Consider the following 20,314-nt stretch of genomic DNA (forward strand, 5'->3'; position numbering starts at 1 on the left):
TACTTCTCATAAATGAACACCTGTCCAGTTCCCAACATCTAAGCAAGACCAAGACTGCATTATTGAAATTACTTGAAGAGGTTCTTTAAAAATGAGAGGTTCTCTAAAAGTGAATTTTACAGATACTAGTGATGCATCAGTATAGTGATTGTGAGGCAGTGCTGGATACTGTATTTTACACAGTATATCTGCCTATTCCAGACATTTCTGAAATGGACCAATTGGCACAACATCTGGATTAGCATTAATAGAGCAGATAGAGTGCAGTAGTCCAACACTATCGAAACGTTCTGCTCTTCTGGAGTATCAATGAATATATAACAACATATTGGTTTGAAATAGTCAGATCTAAACTTTTCTCCAGTGCCAAAATTGTAAATACTTTAAAACAGAACTTCAGAATACTAAATTAGATATTGACTGTTATGGACAGAGTTGTAAAAAGAAAATGATCCGACTACCAGTGCTTCCCAAATCTGCTTAGTGCTGTGTAAGAGATTGTGATCCTTTGATGTAATATGATAAATGGTCAATTTTAGGGCTTATGCAGTAAGAGGTTTATTTTTGTACTGTTTTGTTAATAAGGAGGTAAGAACAGAGATGTTTAAACACTGTTTAATACATCCAATAAACACTGACCTGAGGTCAACATTGACCAACTCCACATTAATGGCTACAGGTTATATGTGATTAAAGCTCCTGTTGGTGTAATGTGTAGGTGTCCTAATACTTTTGTCCATATAGTGTGTAATTGTTTTTAAAGTATATTGCCTCTGGGGTCTCTGAGGGTCCCTGGGGGTGCTCTTTATAAGTAGGCCTATTTTTGTTTTTGTGTTATTTAAATAAGACAAAAGAATGAGATTACATTTGACGAATAGAAAGCTGTTGAAATGTGCTTTAATGGGTTTCAGGTTATAAAAAAGGCTAATTATAGTTAAAATAATATTAGAATCCAAAGTCATTTTAAAAAGACATCTTTGGTGCATTGCTATCGAGTATGATTTTTAGAGAACTGTATGTACACTCAAAGAGATAGATGAAAGACATGATTGCTAGTGACAAGATCATATAGAAGGTCTTTCTGTCCTGTTTTTAATTCCAGGCCCAGTCAGAAATCAACAAACAATGGCAACAATAAAGGCTGGGAATTAGCCTGCTGGACAATCAACGCAACACCAGTAGCCACACTCCACAGGGAGGCACCGGGCTCCAGTGCAACTATGACCACCCCTGCCAGCCAGACTGTCCTGAGACATGGATTATGGAATTGAATGGACATTTGCATGTGGGGTAAAAATGAGCTATTCAGTGCAGGTACAGACACTCTTCAGTCATCAACTCTAATATGGCCCATCAGTACATTCAGCACTCAGAATCTCATTTTCCACCTTGACTCTTATGACAATGTCACGATTTGTGTAGAGGTAACCATCACTAATGATGTATTTACCTATTGTTGGTAAATATTAAAAGCTGTACATATGAAAATACAATTTATGTCCAAATATTTATGGACACCCCTTTTAATTAATGCATTTAGGTACTTTAGGTTACACCCATTGCTGACACAGAGAAGCAAATGTACAACCACAGTCCCTGTCTACTCCCTGTAGAGAAGTACTGCCAACAGAATAGGAACCTATGGAGCAGATAAACATGAACCTGTTGGCCCCCTACTCAAATACTAGGCGTTGAGCATTGCGCTGTGTAGCAGTGGAGCTGTATTTTTGCTTGAAAAATCAGATTCATGATGGGGTATGGCAAATATATACCCTACAAAGACTGAAAGCTGCATCGAACATAAATACACCGAAACGTCAAAGGTATACCTTTCTGGACAGGACTAAGCTAAAGGTCACTAAACCCCCTTCCTCAACCCAGGACCCAGCTTTAATCTCTGCACTGTGACAACATGAATTAATAATATCTTTATTCTGGAAGGTAATGTAACAAGACTAAAACCCTGATGCTGAAGCTATTGATCAATACAATACAGTAATCTGGTGTGTTCCACCATGCTGTCAGTGTATCTATTACATCTTGCTTCAAGGGAATAGATGCCGTCTGGTGGATGGGAGGGAAGTAAACAAATAATAGCATTTAATTGCCTCCGCTCTGCATCATCCTTTCAGTTCTGTCTGACTGATGTTGCCAAATTGTGCAGTATTCAATTTTAAACATTGTATCTCAAAATGTAACATATTGTATTATTAATAATAATAATAATAATAATAATAAAGGCTGAAGATGATAAAAGACAAAATAAGTTTTGGTAATGCAGAATTAAGACAGTATACTGATACATGATATTGATGCAGAATCAAGACTGTATCATGAACTGATGTTAATTAGTACTGATGTCTATGTCCTGCGAACAGCATAGCATTCAAAAGAGCGAGGCAAGCGACCAAAGCTGCAGATAAGAGGAGTGGTGTCAATCTGCTCCGGCGGATCCGTGGCCTTGAAGGTGAAGTGCTGGAGAAGAGAAGTGATGAAGATAAAGACCTCCACACGGGCCAGAGCCTCACCTAAACAGGCCCGCTTTCCTGCACAACACACACCACACAGGGAGGAGTGTTTAGGAATTGGTATAGACAATAAGATGGAATCCTGAATTAGCTCATTAGAAAACAAGCTGTTACTGAGGTGCTTTAAATAGACAGTTGTAAAGGTTTTAGCTCACCCATTCCAAATGGAACAAATGCATCATTCTTCTTGAATCGTCCTTCTTCATCCAGGAAATTCTCTGGATCAAAATGGTTTGGGTTCTTCCAAAGTTTGGGGTCAGTAAGCACAGAGGATAGTAAAGGCAGAACTATGGCTCCCTGACAAACAAAGGAAATGCAAGAATCTTAACAAATGAGCTTGAATGTTTTGTGCAATGAGCTACATATCCAAAACTGCATGCTGCTCAGTTATCCAGGGTACCTTTGGGATTAAGTAGTTGTTAAACTCAGTGTCACGAAGCATTTTATGTGGAACAGAGGTAGGGGCGATGTCAGTCCTGCGCTGGACCTCGTGAATGACTGCATCTGTGTAAGGCATTTTCCGTCTGTCATCAATAGAGGGGCACCGGTGTGGCCCTACGACCTCATCAATCTCCTTCTGGATTTTTGCTATTAAGAATGACAGAGGGAGGATTAATACAGGTCTGTTGCAGCCCAAGTACTGTTCCATAAAGTTCACAGATTTGACTGGCAGGGAAAGTGCCAGTCAAATTGACTAACTTCCATGAGTAATGAATTTTATAATTTTTATTTCTACTGTTGAGGTTTGGCTAGACCATGCACATCATGCCACTATATTGCTCCTTTGGAGTAGTGTCCTCTCTCTGCTAAATACAGACCCAACACCCTCATTAGTCTGATTTATTCTCTGACATGATGCAGCACTTTGTGCTATTAAAGAAATATTCAAGTGTGTTACTCCTAAAGACTGAGTGTGCAATGGGATGTCTAGTGTCATGTCATTTGTCACCTTGGATATCTGGATGCTTCATCATGAGCAGTAGGCCCTGTCTAATAGTAGAGGAGGTGGTTTCAGTGCCAGCACTAAACAGGCTCCACAATGTGCTCAACAGGTTGTTGAAATTAAAGTCTGTATTAGTATTGTGTTTCTCCTGCAGAATAAAGAAACTCACTGTCATTATCTGTTTGCTATACCATAGGATTTCATGCAGAACACGTTTTACTATTTCAGCTGTTCCATTTTAACTGCCAATGTAAACAATTCTGTCACCCAAAATGACTTAATACTAATAGCAGTATACTATACTAACTTAGTATACTAATAGCATACATAAAGAAGACTTTACCTCTTCCATTCGTATAAGGAAGGCTTCAATGAAGTCCTGTGGTGGTGATGAAGGATTCAAAGTCTTCCTCCTTGCCTCTACCTCGAGTTTTAGAGAAGCTTTAGTCTCCTTCACAAGTGAAAGCACTTCATGGATCTTTCCAGGAAAGAGGCTAACAATTCTGGGGAAAATGTTGTAGGCCTGTAAGAGAGAGGAAGATGAAAGTATGAATAGATGATCCATGGTGTTAAGTTGTGAGATCATTAAAAGTTTAATTTGCATGAGTTCAAGAATTTAAAATCAAAATATGGAATAAGGAAATGTGTACTGTATGCTACATGCATCATATATCCAATAAAAAATTATACATCTGGTGTTAACAACAAGCCAGTCTCAGTATATATATAAAAAAAAATGTCTTTAAGCAGACGCTGTCTTCTTGTGATTGCTCAGGATTGTCTTTAGACAGAATAATTTCAGATTGATTATTAGTATAAAAACCAGTTACAAGAACTGAATTTAAATAAAAGGATTTTAGAGACAGAGACAGAAGGACAGAAGGGCTGTGTACATTTTAAACCCTGATAAGTGAGTGTATGTGAGTGTACATAAAGTCTAGAGCTTGAGAGACCAAAAACACTGGGAATCTGAGGATTGATCAGGGTCTGTATGTTTAGCTCACAATTATCAGTCAGTTCTCTCAGATTTGGTATTACTGTACTCAACATGGTTGTTGGACAAGCACTTAAAAACTACAGATATTGTTTGCAAACAGAATGGAGAAAAACAAAATCAACTACTGAAGTTGAATACAGTACCTGACCAACAGAGCCACTCAGAAAACTGAAGTATCCGTCAATGCTTCTGATGAAAAGTTTTAACTGTGGATCATCAAGTTTAAATCTTCGGCCAAGCACAACCGAACAGATCACATTGCACACTGCTTCAGATAGCAGATCTCTGGGATTAAATGCAGAGTCTGAAGGGGGAAATAGATTAGTCAGAATTACTGCAGACATTACTGTTGTATAATTAGGAGCTTTGTAACATGAGAAAGCAGTTAAGGTAAAAGAAAGACAAGCTTTCATTTGCTTAAACTCTTTGACAGCTCACATCACGCCCTTCATGAGCTACATATAATACATATACTGTATAGCACAGGGCTGTTCCCATTAAAGTGAGGCTTCTCAAAACTATTCTGGCACTAAGAAATTCTGCAGAGTCTTTCAGTGATTTCAAGGTGTTTTACTGGAAATGCCATCTAGAGTGCTTTCACCAGCTCTGTCAAGTGGGACTTTAGCATTCTCTGCAATTCTACACAAGTTAATAAATATCTTATTGATTGCCCTTTCAGAAACAGGTTTACCCTTGCCAGCATACCTGTTAAGCCCAACAAATGCTGATATTGTTCAGGCATGAAATGGATAGTTTGTATATAATGAATTAGTAAATACACTGGAATGCTGTATTTTTAATCACAGGTTTTAATTATGGTGAGTTTTCCAGTATGTCTTTTAAAGTAAGATCAAAATTGGGAATGTGGGAACACAATATTTACTGTAGGGTTGGATGACACTTTTCCTCAGTAGCAACCTGTGTCAAAATCCAGCTTCCAAGCCCTATTGCTGAGGTAGATTTTCCAGTCTTAAACGTAAATGTGATTTTACTGTTAAATAACTAACTAAACTAGTCTAAACTCGCAAGACTTTGCAACATTTAATAGATAGCAACGCTGTACCTCCAAATGTGCTGAAAGTTTGCACCAGATAACTGGCCTCTTCCTTTACTTTTTCCTCAATGCTTTGCCGACCCATACCAAAGTTCTTCAGGGTTGTGATGCAGAATCTTCGCAGTTGCTTCCACCTGTCCCCATTGCTGACCATAACACCTGTAGAGTAGAGAAAACATGCACAGAACATGAAGAGCAGGAAAATATTTACTGGACTCAGTGCTTTTGCTGCTGTGCAGAATGAACTCACCATATCCCTCAGTGACCTTCAGTAGGAGGGGATAGTTTGCTCGACCGCTAAACTCTTCACCCAGGCCAATCATAGAGTCCTTCAAGGCTTGGTATCCAGAGATCACCACAACAGGAGTGTTAGCAAACCAGAGGGTGAAGATGGAGCCATACTTTTCACTCAGCTGATGCAGAAAATTGTGAGATTAGATACAATTTCAAATCAGTTTTTTATCAACTGATCCAACTGAAACTGAAACTGTAAACATTAGTCCAGGCAGTTTTCTTCACTGACTTTTAACATAACATGATTGTATCTGCATCAGTTAATCTGCCTCAGAGGTTATAAACACATGATTGGCCATCTGTTTAAATTAATGGCCTGAATGTCATGTAAAACGGCCTGTCCTCTTTACCACACCTCCACTCATCAAAACTCTTTTACAATTTGTAGTGACTGCATTTCAAAGTCAAATGATTTTTTTTTAAATAAAGACAAGAGCAGTTGGTACAGTTATATCATGGGAAAATGCATAAAGAGTATGAGTACTTTTGTACTTTTATTTGGAAGGACTGTTTGCATTTATTGATGGATTAATTTAATAATGAAACATTAATAAAACATTTCTAATCAATTTCATAATTTAACTGTGTTACAAGCATGTAAGCATTGTGTTCTGTTGAACAATATAAGCTGATGTGGTGGTTAGGTGTGTTCTACAGCTTCATACTCCTGTCAGTCACTTTTATGTTTTTCTAAAGCATTTTAACTAATTTTACTAGTTTTTACTCATTTTAGTTTTAGTTGAAAATAATAAAAAGGGTTGTTTTTCAACATGCAGCGCTGTAAAGCTCTGTACCCATGGTAACAAACTCATGACACATTTGTGGTACAATCCAAATCCTAAGGAGAAAAGTCTGGAGTGTATCCACTTTCACATTAATAACAGGTGATAACAATGCAGAAGGACACAATAGGCCATCTACTGTGTGTAGCTGCTGGCAAACTGCTTATATGTTTGTTTGCTTTGTCTTACTGGTGTTGGTGCTCACATAACCTCCTTTGACTCAAAGAACAGGTCCTTTTGTTTATTCCCTCTAACTTATCTACTTTAAGACCAGAGCAATAACAAACAAGTGACCAATACAACAAATGACGTCCTCATTTCCTTATAGGGTTAATAAGAGGGATTATTATTTTGCTGGACTTTACATTGCTATTTCTATATAATTATGTTTTTGTACAGTTAATTACGTAATTCATTATCTGTAGCTGGACTTACATTCACTGTCAAAACGTTTGTAATAAAAACATCATAAGAAGAAACAGATATGAGTGGTGAGTGTTACTAACCTTGAGGTAATGCTTGTATGGCTCCTTGACACGCAGCTGAAAATAGTTACCCACCAAAGGAGCAGGAGAGGGACCTGGAGGCAGCCTCTCATAAGCCTTCTGATATTCTGTCCTTCTACTCTTCCAAAATAAAAAGAAGACAGCAGTGGCCACGGCAATGCACAAGACGTTTGACAGGAAAAGCTCCATGTTGTACAGATGGGGAAAGATCCTGTGCTGACAAGCGAGTCAGACCGAATGAGAGGAAAATAAAACTCGATCAAAGTCTAAAGTTCTGCTCAGACCCTCCCTTAAAGCACAGCGCAGTTCTGGCAGTTTGTGAGGAAACCAGTCCAAATGCCCGGATGTGTTATTGTCCCGTCCTCAGGAGTTTGTACTCGCGAGTCTAAGCCAGTACTACCAAGTACATTAGTCCAAACTATCCCCCAGAGACTTTACATTAGCGAGGCCAGGAGGTGTCCTTCTGCGTCAGAGAAAGTGCCAGTCAGAGAAAGTCCCACAGACGGGAAGCAGTTGAACTTTGTAGATGGAGCTCCTCAGGCTAGAGCTAACTGCTCTAGGGAAATACCCACTTTTATTCAACCTTGGTTTTCTTTCAGAGTGAGTCACGAGAGTCCGGGTTAAGTTTCCCAGCACGTCTTTCATTTATTTAGCATCAAGAACTCTAAATGCATGTAACACTGGCCAAACAGAGGAAAGAGCCGTAGATCTTTTTTTATCATCAACACGGGGCAGAGCAGGAGCACACAGCAGCCTCTTCAAACCTGCTGCTGCATCCGCCCAAAAATGAACCTGAACAAAATATAGTGTGCATTCACAGACAGCTCTTAAAGGGGCGTGAACCTCAATCTTGTAACACTTGCTAACTTCAACAAGAACTTGTTCAACAAGCACTAACTTGTGGTGCTGGGGTGAAGCGTGACTGTCTGTTTCTACTGCGTGATGAGCATCCATGTTCTCTTGTTGACACAGAGGGAGGTAGATGGAGGTGCGTGATGTAGAAACGCAGAGTCATAAATAAAGCAGAAATCTGAACAGAGAAGAAATGGAGCAGATGCTTCCAAAATGAACAGACTCTCTGTGACTCTGAGGTTACGTCCAAAAATGCTGGGATTTACATTTTAATTTTGTTTGCTTGCCAAACATTTACTTAGATACTTCCCAGAAATGAACACCTGTCCAGTTCCCAACATCTAAGCAAGACTGCATTATTGATATTACTAGAAGAGGTTCTTTAAAAATGAGAGGTTCTCTAAAAGTGAATTTTACAGATACTAGTGATGCATCAGTATAGTGATTGTGAGGCAGTGCTGGATACTGTATTTTACACAGTATATCTGCCTATTCCAGACATTTCTGAAATGGACCAATTGGCACAACATCTGGATTAGCATTAATAGAGCAGATAGAGTGCAGTAGTCCAACACCATCTAAACATTCTGCTCTTCTGGAGTATCAATGAATATATAACAACATATTGGTTTGAAATAGTCAGATCTAAACTTTTCTCCAGTGCCAAAATTGTAAATACTTTAAAACAGAACTTCAGAATACTAAATTAGATATTGACTGTGATTAGCAGTGATTCCCAAATCTGCTTAGTGCTGTGTAAGAGATTGTGATCATTTGATGTAATATGATAAATGATCAATTTTAGGGCTTATGCAGTAAGAAGTTTATTTTTTATACTGATTTGTTAATAAGGAGGTAAGAACAGAGATGTTTAAACACTGTTTAATACATCCAATAAACATTGACCTGAGGAAGTAGACGAGTATTGTAAGCAATCTGCTGCTGTGACAGGTTCATTTAGCAGCGATTTATTGGATTCACAAATAGTAGAGCATCTATGATGCAGTCACATACTCCAGGGTGAATTATTGCGCTCATTTATGATGAAACATACCCAGAAATAATCTTACACTATATGGACAAAAACATTGGGACACCTCTTAATCATTGAGGTCAGATGGTTCATTCAGTCCCTTTTGCCACAGGTGTATAAAATCAAGCACCTAGCCATGCAGTCTGCCTTAACAACCAGTTGCACAAGACTGGGTGGCTCTAAAGAGCTCACTGAATTCCAGGGTGGTACTGTTACAGGGCGCACCACTGCAACAAGTCCGTTTGTATTTTCTTTCCCTCCTAGATATTCCACAATCGTCTGTATAGGAACCACAGCAACTCAGCCACGAAGTGCCAGATCACACAAAATTGCAGTCACCAACACTCTGCTGACTCAGTATCTGTCTGTTCCTGTTAGAGCTGCAAATGGGGGACCAACTCCACATTAATGGATACAGGTTATATGTGATTAAAGCTCCTGTTGGTGTAATGTGTAGGTGTCCTAATACTTTTGTCCATATAGTGTGTAATCGTTTTTAAAGTATATTGCCTCTGGGGTCTCTGAGGGTCCCTGGGGGTACTCTTTATAAATAGGCCTATTTTTATTTTTGTGTTATTTAAATAAGACTCAGATTCTTCATTAAAGACTTTAAACTGTGAGTTTGGCCCAGAAACAGTAAAAAGAATGAGATTACATTTGACGAATAGAAAGCTGTTGAAATGTGCTTTAATGGGTTTCAGGTTATAAAAAAGGCTAATTATAGTTAAAATAATATTAGAATCCAAAATCATCTTAAAAAGACATCATTGGTGCCTTGCTATCGAGTATGATTCTTAGAGAACTGTATGTACACTCGAAGAGATAGATGAAAGACATGATTGTGTCAGGTCAACAGGCTTCAAGGTCAAGGACTCTTATGCAGGTGGTGAGAGACAGGAGGATGACAGCCAAGCTGGCATCCATTCTGGAGAACAGCTCCCACCCCATGCATGAGACTCTGGCTGCACTGGGCAGCTCCTTTAGTGACAGGCTGCTTCATCCCAAGTGTGTGAAGGAGCGGTATCACAGGTCCTTCTTTCCGGCTGCCGTCAGACTGTACAACCAACACTGCTCCCAGCGGACCACATACACACACACTTAAACTACACACACATGTTCAGGGAACAGAGGTCCCCCTCTGCAATAACCTGTAAATAATATTGCTATTGCTTTTTTTATTCTTATTTATATTGTGTATATAGTTTAATTATTTATCTACATTTTTTTGTAACTGAGTGTCTTGCTATCCCTTTCTGCCCTGACACTGAGAATTTCCCCACTGTGGGACTAATAAAGGACTATCTAATCTTATCTTATCTTATGTTGATGTTCGGTTCATTTCCCTGCTCATGGACTTTCAGCTCTGCATGTCACGTTCACGTCATTCACTGTGGACTTTTATGTTGACAACCCTCGAACTACGTACGACACCATGTCTTCTGTTTGGTTCACCTGAGAGCTGAGGTATATACCGAGCAAACGTGATCTCCCCATCGCCGAGAATTACGCTTAAGCTAAGCCAACCTGGAGGGTTCGTTTGTGGTTTCCTTGGTCGTAGTGTGGGTTTCATGAGGACGTCTGAGAGAGTCCGTCAAGTTCATGTGCATATCGGGCTCCAGTGCAGCTATGACCACCCCTGCCAGCCAGACTGTCCTGAGACATGGACTATGGAATTGAATGGACATTTGCATGTGGGGTAAAAATGAGCTATTCAGTGCAGGTACAGACACTCTTCAGTCATCAACTCTAATACGGCCCATCAGTACATTCAGCACTCAGAATCTCATTTTCCACCTTGACTCTTATGACAATGTCACGATTTGTGTAGAGATAACCATCACTAATGATGTATTTACCTATTGTTGGTAAATATTAAAAGCTGTACATATGAAAATACACTTTATGTCCAAATATTTGTGGACACCCCTTTTAATTAATGCATTTAGCTACTTTAGGTTACACCCATTGCTGACACAGAGAAGCAAATGTACAACCACAGTCCCTGTCTACTCCCTGTAGAGAAGTACTGCCAACAGAATAGGAACCTATGGAGCAGATAAACATGAACCTATTGGCCCCCTACTCAAATACTAGGCGTTGAGCATTGCGCTGTGTAGCAGTGGAGCTGTATACTCCAGAATGATGGTGCTTCATCTTCAACTTTTGCTTGAAAAATCAGATTCATGATGGAGTATGGCAAATATATACCCTACAAAGACTGAAAGCTGCATCGAACATAAATACACCGGACTGTTGAAGGTATACCTTTCTGGACAGGACTAAGCTGAAGGTCACTAAACCCCCTTCCTCACCCCAGGACCCAGCTTTAATCTCTGCACTGACACACAATGTGAATTAATAATATATTTTTATTCTGGAAGGTAATGTAACAAGACTAAAACCCTGATGCTGAAGCTATTGATCAATACTATACAGTAATCTGGTGTGTTCCACCATGCTGTCAGTGTATCTATTACATCTTGCTTCAAGGTCATTTCACATCCAGGGAATAGATGCCATCTGGTGGATGGGAGGGAAGTAAACAAATAATAGCATTTAATTGCCTCCGCTCTGCATCATCTATCCAGCTCTGTCTGACTGATGTTGCCAAATTGTGCAGTATTCAATTTTAAGAATTGTATCTCAATATAACATTTTGCTTTTGTTTGTACTGTGTATTTCCCTCCTTTTATGTTATGAAAAGTACTTGCATTGGACCAATCTCTGCGAGTGTTCATCACTAGATATCTGGCCTAACCAGCCATAACAGAAAGCTCTATTAAATCTGAACTACCAAACCACCATCCCTGATTCAGAAAGTGTTTACGCCACTAAAATAAGTTTTGGTAATGCAGAATTAAGACAGTATACTGATACATGATATTGATGCAGAATCAAGACTGTATCATGAACTGATGTTAATTAGTACTGATGTCTATGTCCTGCGAACAGCATAGCATTCAAAAGAGCGAGGCAAGCGACCAAAGCTGCAGATAAGAGGAGTGGTGTCAATCTGCTCCGGCGGATCCGTGGCCTTGAAGGTGAAGTGCTGGAGGAGAGAAGTGATGAAGATAAAGACCTCCACACGGGCCAGAGCCTCACCTAAACAGGCCCGCTTTCCTGCACAACACACACCACACAGGGAGGAGTGTTTAGGAATTGGTATAGACAATAAGATGGAATCCTGAATTAGCTCATTTGAAAACAAGCTGTTACTGAGGTGCTTTAAATAGACAGTTGTAAAGGTTTTAGCTCACCCATTCCAAATGGAACAAATGCATCATTCTTCTTGAATCGTCCTTCTTCATCCAGGAAATTATCTGGATCAAAATGGTTTGGGTTCTTCCAAAGTTTGGGGTCAGTAAGCACAGAGGATAGTAAAGGCAGAACTATGGCTCCCTGACAAACAAAGGAAATGCAAGAATCTTAACAAATGAGCTTGAATGTTTTGTGCAATGAGCTACATATCCAAAACTGCATGCTGCTCAGTTATCCAGGGTACCTTTGGGATTAAGTAGTTGTTAAACTCAGTGTCACGAAGCATTTTATGTGGAACAGAGGTAGGGGCGAGGTCAGTGCTACGCTGGATCTCGTGAATGACTGCATCTGTGTAAGGCATGTTCCGTCTGTCATCAATAGAGGGGCACCGGTGTGGCCCCACCACCTCATCAATCTCCTTCTGGATTTTTGCTATTAAGAATGACAGAGGGAGGATTAATACACTCTCTCTAAACACACACAGACATATACAGATGTTTTAGCACTCCTGGTCAAATGATATTTTAACTTGTTGATGAGATGTATGAATAGTCCAATGGTGCTGTAATGCACTACCTAGGAAAGGCCTCATGCACACAGTGTATCAATATATTGTAGACTCCTGCAGTATAATAAAAAGCTTATCCCAGATTGTGTTTTGCATTGATATCCCCTTCAGTAGGTGTGCCCTCAATATTTGCAAGTGTAATGCTGTATGGGGTGACATGCTTTACAGAAGTGGGAAGGAACATGCCATTTCTACTGTTGAGGTTTGGCTAGACCATGCACATCATGCCACTATATTGCTCCTTTGGAGTAGTGTCCTCTCTCTGCTAAATACAGACCCAACACCCTCATTAGTCTGATTTATTCTCTGACATGATGCAGCACTTGCTATTAAAGAAATATTCAAATGTGTTACTCCTAAAGACTGAGTGTGCAATGGGATGTCTAGTGTCATGTCATTTGTCACCTTGGATATCTGGATGCTTCATCATGAGCAGTAGGCCCTGTCTAATAGTAGAGGAGGTGGTTTCAGTGCCAGCACTAAACAGGCTCCACAATGTGCTCAACAGGTTGTTGAAATTAAAGTCTGTATTAGGATTGTGTTTCTCCTGCAGAATAAAGAAACTCACTGTCATTATCTGTTTGCTATACCATAGGATTTCATGCAGAACACGTTTTACTATTTCATTTTAACTGCCAATGTAAACAATTCTGTCACCCAAAATGACTTAATACTAATTGCAGTATACTATACTAACTTAGTATACTAATAGCATACATAAAGAAGACTTTACCTCCTCCATTCGTATAAGGAAGGCTTCAATGAAGTCCTGTGGTGGTGATGAAGGATCCAAAGACTTCCTCCTTGCCTCTACCTCGAGTTTTAGAGAAGCTTTAGTCTCCTTCACAAGTGAAAGCACTTCATGGATCTTTCCAGGAAAGAGGCTAACAATTCTGGGGAAAATGTTGTAGGCCTGTAAGAGAGAGAAAGATGAAAGTATGAATAGATGATCCATGGTGTTAAGTTGTGAGATCATTAAAAGATTAATTTGCATGAGTTCAAGAATTCAAAATCAAAATAAGGAAAAAGGAAATGTGTACTGTATGCTACATGCATCATATATCCAATAAAAAAATATACATCTGGTGTTTACAACAAGATTTATTAGGATTGATGATTGCTTAGGATTTTCTTTAGACAAAATCATTTCAGACTGATGATTAGTATAAAAACAAGAACTGAATTTAAATAAAAGGATTTTACAAGTATTGTTTGCAAACAGAATGGAGAAAAAACATTATAAGAAAGCAGATCAGTTTTAAAATCAACTACTGAAGTTGAATACAGTACCTGACCAACAGAGCCATTCAGAAAACTGAAGTATTCGGTAATGCTTCTGATGAAAAGTTTTAACTGTGGGTCATCAGGTTTAAATCTTCGGCCAAGCACAACCGAACAGATCACATTACACACTGCTTCAGATAGCATATCTCTGGGATTAAATGCAGAGTCTGAATGGGGAAAAAGATTAGCCAGAATTACTGCAGACATTACTGCTGTATAATTAGGAGCTTTGTAACATGAGAAAGCAGTTAAGGTAAAAGAAAGACAAGCTTTTATTTGCTTAAACTCTTTGACAGCTCACAAAAGCATTTGTAATTGCAACCAATTTTCTGGGAGACTTCACAACATTTAATAGATAGCCGCTGTACCTCCAAATGTGCTGAAAGTTTGCACCAGATAACTGGCCTCTTCCTTTACTTTTTCCTCAATGCTTTGCCGACCCATACCAAAATTCTTCAGGGTTGTGATGCAGAATCTTCGCAGTTGCTTCCACCTGTCCCCATTGCTGACCAAAACACCTGTAGAGTAGAGAAAACATGCACAGAACATGAAGAGCAGGAAAATATTTACTGGGCTCAGTGCTTTTGCTGCTGTGCAGAATGAACTCACCATATCCCTCAGTGACCTTCAGTAGGAGGGGATAGTTTGCACGACCGCTAAACTCTTCACCCAGGCCAATCATAGAGTCCTTCAAGGCTTGGTATCCAGAGATCACCACAACAGGAGTGTTAGCAAACCAGAGGGTGAAGATGGAGCCATACTTTTCACTCAGCTGATGCAGAAAATTGTGAGATTAGATACAATTTCAAATCAACTGAAACTGAAACTGTAAACATTAGTCCAGGCAGTTTTCTTCACTGACCTTTAACATAACATGACTGTATCTGCATCAGTTGATCTGCCTCAGAGGTTATAAACACATGATTGGCCATCTGTTTAAATTAATGGCCTGAATGTCATGTAAAACAGCCTGTCCTCTTTACCACACCTCCACTCATCTGAACAACTCTTTTACAATTTGTACTGACTGCATTTCAAAGTCAAACAAAGACAAGTGCAGTTGGTACAGGTATATCATGGGAAAATGCACTAACATGAGGAGTATGAGTACTTTTGTACTTTTATTTGGAAGGACTGTTTGCATTTATTAATGGATTAATTTAATAATGAAACATTAATAAAACATTTCTAATCAATTTTAAAATGTAACAAGCATGTAAATGTAAACTATTGTGTTCTGTTGAACAGTATAAATGTGGTGGCTGCTTATCCTTTTTAATATTTAATCATTTCAATACTTGCAATTGAGAAAAAATGCAGAACCAACATGTTAAGTGTGTTCTACAGCTTCATACTCCTGTCAGTCACTTTTATGTTTTTCTAAAGAATTTTAACTAATTTTACTAGTTTTTACTCATTTTAGTTTTAGTTGAAAATAATAAAAAGGGTTGTTTTTCAACATGCAGCGCTGTAAAGCTCTGTACCCATGGTAACAAACTCATGACACATTTGTGGTACAATCCAAATCCTAAGGAGAAAAGTCTGGAGTGTATCCACTTTCACATTAATAACAGGTGATAATGCAGAAGGACACAATAGGCCATCTACTGTGTGTAGCTGCTGGGAAACTGCTTATATGTTTGTGTTGCTTTGTCTTACTGGTGTTGGTGCTCACATAACCTCCTTTGACTCAAAGAACAGGTCCTTTTGTTTATTCCCTCTAACTTATCTACTTTAAGACCAGAGCAATAACAAACAAGTGACCAATACAACAAATGACGTCCTCATTTCCTTATAGGGTTAATAAGAGGGATTATTATTTTGCTGGACTTTACATTGCTATTTTTATATAATTATGTTTTTGTACAGTTAATTACGTAATTCATTATCTGTAGCTGGACTTACATTCACTGTCAAAACGTTTATAATAAAAACATCATAAGAAGAAACAGATATGAGTGGTGAGTGTTACTAACCTTAAGGTAATGCTTGTACGGCTCCTTGACACGCAGCTGAAAATAGTTACCCACCAAAGGAGCAGGAGAGGGACCTGGAGGCAGCCTCTCATAAGCCTTCTGATATTCTGTCTTTCTACTCTTCCAAAATAAAAAGAAGACAGCAGTGGCCACGGCAATGCACAAGACGTTTGACAGGAAAAGCTCCATGTTGTACAGATGGGGAAAGATCCTGTGCTGACAAGCGAGTCAGACCGAATGAGAGGAAAATAAAACTCGATCAAAGTCTAAAGTTCTGCTCAGACCCTCCCAGTCAGTGCGGAAACCGAGAGCGTCAGATGTACTGTTCCATAAAGTTCACGTCTAGCAGAAAACAGTCCAAATGCCCAGATGTGTTATTGTTCCACCTGTGTCATCGAGGATGCACCAGGGCGCGGCTTGTGTGCACTGGGGACAGCCAAGTATCTCATGATGCATTACGCACCATGCTGCTGTTCCAATAGCAGAATCCGCACACAGCGTCCTCAGGAGTTTGTACTCGCGAGTCTAAGCCAGTACTACCAAGTACATTAGTCCAAACTAGAGAAGAATAGAGAATCCCCCAGAGACTTTACATTAGTGAGGCAAGGGGGTGTCCTTCTGCGGCAGAGAAAGTGCCAGTCAAACTTGCTAACTTCCATAAGCAGTTAAATGAACATGACATCCCAGTGAGTTTCTGGGGATTGAAGAAAGAGCGGAGATAGGAGACTGGTCCAGTCAGGAGTCAGAGCTGTGACGTAACAGGGAGAGGGTGGAGCACCGTCCACCCTGAAGGTGTGGATTCTGTGGCTTGTTATCAGGTGAGCCAGACGTCAATTTTAGGGCTTATGCAGTAAGAGGTTTATTTTTATACTGATTTGTTAATAAGGAGGTAAGAACAGAGATGTTTAAACACTGTTTAATACATCCAATAAACATTGCCATGGGGAAGTAGACAAGTATTGTAAGCAATCTGCTGCTGTGACAGGTTCATTTAGCAGCGATTTATTGGACTCACAAATAGTAGAGCATCTATGATGCAGTCACATACTCCAGGGTGAATTATTGCTCTCATTTCGCTCATTTATGATGAAACATACCCAGAAATAATCTTACACTATATGGACAAAAACATTGGGACACCTCTTAATCATTGAGGTCAGATGGTTCATTCAGTCCCTTTTGCCACAGGTGTATAAAATCAAGCACCTAGCCATGCAGTCTGCCTTAACAACCAGTTGCACAAGACTGGGTGGCTCTAAAGAGCTCACTGAATTCCAGGGTGGTACTGTTACAGGAAGCCACCACTGCAACAAGTCCGTTTGTATTTTCTTTCCCTCCTAGATATTCCACAATCGTCTGTATAGGAACCACAGCAACTCAGCCACGAAGTGCCAGATCACACAAAATTGCAGTCACCAACACTCTGCTGACTCAGTATCTGTCTGTTCCTGTTAGAGCTGCAAATGGGGGACCAACTCCACATTAATGGATACAGGTTATATGTGATTAAAGCTCCTGTTGGTGTAATGTGTAGGCGTCCTAATACTTTTGTCCATATAGTGTGTAATCGTTTTCAAAGTATATTGCCTCTGGGGTCTCTGAGGGTCCCTGGGGGTGCTCTTTATAAGAAGGCCTATTTTTGTTTTTGTGTTATTTAAATAGGACTCAGATTCAGAATACTTTGTACTTATTTAAGTACTTATTGTACTTCTTGATGGATTTATTTAGGAATGAAACATTAATTAAACATTGTAACTGACTTACAAGCTTGTAAATTAAACTATTTTGTTATGTTGAACAGTATGAGCTGGTGTGGTGGCTGTTCTTAGCGTTTTAATATTTTATCATTTTAATAATTCTTCATAAAATAAAATGCAGGAAAGCAATTAAGAAAAACTGCAGAACCAAAAAGTGTGTTCTACAGCTTCATACTCCTGTCAGTCACTTTTATGGTTTTCTAAAGCATTTTAACTAATTTTACTAGTTTTTACTCATTTTAGTTTTAGTTGAAAATAATAAAAAGGGTTGTTTTTCAACATGCAGCGCTGTAAAGCTCTGTACCCATGGTAAAAAACTCATGACACATTTGTGGTACAATCCAAATCCTAAGGAGAAAAGTCTGGAGTGTATCCACTTTCACATTAATAACAGGTGATAACAATGCAGAAGGACACAATAGGCCATCTACTGTGTGTAGCTCTGGCTTACTGGTGTTGGTGCTCACATAACCTCCTTTGACTCAAAGAACCGGTCCTTTTGTTTATTCCCTCTAACTTATCTACTTTAAGACCAGAGCAATAACAAACAAGTGACCAATACAACAAATGAAGTCCTCATTTCCTTATAGGGTTAATAAGAGGGATTATTATTTTGCTGGACTTTACATTGCTGTTTTTTATATAATTATGTTTTTGTACAGTTAATTACGTAATTCATTATCTGTAGCTGGACTTACATTCACTGTCAAAACATTTGTAATAAAAACATCATAAGAAGAAACAGATATGAGTGGTGAGTGTTACTAACCTTGAGGTAATGCTTGTATGGCTCCTTGACACGCAGCTGAAAATAGTTACCCACCAAAGGAGCAGGAGAGGGACCTGGAGGCAGCCTCTCATAAGCCTTCTGAAATTCTGTCCTTCTACTCTTCCAAAATAAAAAGAAGACAGCAGTGGCCACAGCAATGCACAAGACGTTTGACAGGAAAAGCTCCATGTTGTACAGATGGGGAAAGATCCTGTGGGATCCTGTGTGTTAAAGGGGCGTGAACCTCAATCTTGAAACACTTGCTAACTTCAACAAGCAGTGAAATGGAAATGGCATCCCAGTGTGTTTCTGAGAAATAAAGAAAGAGCATCGAGCTTTATTGAGCTTGCAGACGACCATGTGAGTGAACTTTGGAGGAGACTGGTCCAGGCAGGAGTCAGAGCTGTGACGTAACAGGGAGAGGGAGAAGGGGAAGCAGCGCCCCCCGTCGTCCAGCCATCCTGAAGGTGTGGATTCTGTGGCTTGTTTTTTAGGTGAGCCAGACGTTATTTTACTGAAGCAGTGCTGGTTCTTGGTGCAGGGCTGAAGCATGACTGTACTGTAGTCAGTGAATGGAGGGAGGGTGAAGGTGTGAATGTTGTGGAGCAGTGAAGGGGCGGGGCCTCTGATTGGTGAGTGGCATTATTATATTAAAAAGATTCACAAAATCAGCAGTAAGTGTAAAACTGATTAGACATGGTAGCATCAAGAGTTTATACTCTCTGGGGTGAGGAGTGATCTTTAATAGAGCTTTTATCTCTGACCAAAAATGTTATAAATAAAAAATAATCAGCAGTTTCATAGTTTCAGAGTATAATCATTGTCATGAGTTCGGTCTAGACCACAGACACAAACCTCACCATTTATGCTATTATATAGTGAATAACTATTCTAAAAATTAACAGCATTTTAAGCTAGTCCTTGGCTTCCATTGCTACATCAAGTACCAGGAGTGTGTGTGAGAACAATTCAGTTACTAGCTACATTTCTACATCACTACATTCATTGTATTTTTGATGTAGGGACGTCTGAATGCTATTACAGCAATTGTGTGATGATATTCTGAACGTGAATCTGTGTCATCATGAATTTTACACATATGAGGAATTTATCTTGCTGAGTGCACACGTGTATGATATGTGACATATTATACAGATTAGACACAAAGTACACAGATCACTGACAATCCTCTAAAAGACAGGCATTATGGATGGCATGCATTCCCCTCTAATCCAGTTCTGTCCGACCAGTGGTTACACATGATAGGTCTGCATCTGATAAGCAGCATCACTGTAAGCAGCATCTGAACGTGTCTGAAAATGAAAATGGCATCCCAGTGAGTTTCTGAGGACTGAAGAATGAGCATCAAGCTTGGTTGAGCGTGCAGACGACAATGTGAATGAACCTCGGAGGAGACTGGTCCAGGCAGGAGGAGTCAGGCTGGGATGGAGCTTGCAGGAGATTGGTTGAGGCAGGAGTCAGGCTGGGATGGAGCTTGCAGGAGACTGGTCCAGGCAGAAGGAGTCAGGCTGGGATGGAGCTTGCAGGAGACTGGTCCAGGCAGGAGTCAGGCTGGGATGGAGCTCGCAGGAGATTGGTTGAGGCAGGAGTCAGGCTGGGATGGAGCTTGCAGGAGACTGGTTCAGGCAGGAGGAGTCAGGCTGGGATGGAGCTTGCAGGAGATTGGTCCAGGCAGGAGTCAGGCTGGGATGG

The 20,314-nt window shown here is 39.7% G+C and overlaps 2 protein-coding genes across 2 annotated transcripts; both read right to left on the reverse strand.

Moving 5' to 3' along the window:
* Positions 1-1,062: 1,062 nt before the first annotated feature.
* On the reverse strand, positions 1,063-7,305 carry LOC140565249 (cytochrome P450 2M1-like). Its single transcript, XM_072691087.1, has 9 exons — positions 7,105-7,305; positions 5,773-5,935; positions 5,532-5,681; positions 4,612-4,772; positions 3,815-3,994; positions 3,478-3,619; positions 2,929-3,116; positions 2,684-2,825; positions 1,063-2,546 (listed from the first exon to the last, which is right to left on the reverse strand). Exons 1-9 carry the CDS (start codon positions 7,291-7,293, stop codon positions 2,362-2,364), a joined length of 1,500 nt encoding a protein of 499 aa, XP_072547188.1. The 5' UTR covers positions 7,294-7,305; the 3' UTR covers positions 1,063-2,361.
* A 4,613-nt stretch (positions 7,306-11,918) lies between these two features.
* Positions 11,919-18,790, reverse strand: LOC140565722 (cytochrome P450 2M1-like). The gene is made up of 9 exons (XM_072691767.1): positions 18,602-18,790; positions 14,709-14,871; positions 14,468-14,617; positions 14,106-14,266; positions 13,549-13,728; positions 13,221-13,362; positions 12,492-12,679; positions 12,247-12,388; positions 11,919-12,109 (listed from the first exon to the last, which is right to left on the reverse strand). Exons 1-9 carry the CDS (start codon positions 18,788-18,790, stop codon positions 11,925-11,927), a joined length of 1,500 nt encoding a protein of 499 aa, XP_072547868.1. The 3' UTR covers positions 11,919-11,924.
* Between the last annotated feature and the right edge of the window lie 1,524 nt (positions 18,791-20,314).

Source organism: Salminus brasiliensis, chromosome 11 (genome assembly GCF_030463535.1).
Source record: "Salminus brasiliensis chromosome 11, fSalBra1.hap2, whole genome shotgun sequence".
Classification (NCBI taxonomy): domain Eukaryota; kingdom Metazoa; phylum Chordata; class Actinopteri; order Characiformes; family Bryconidae; genus Salminus; species Salminus brasiliensis.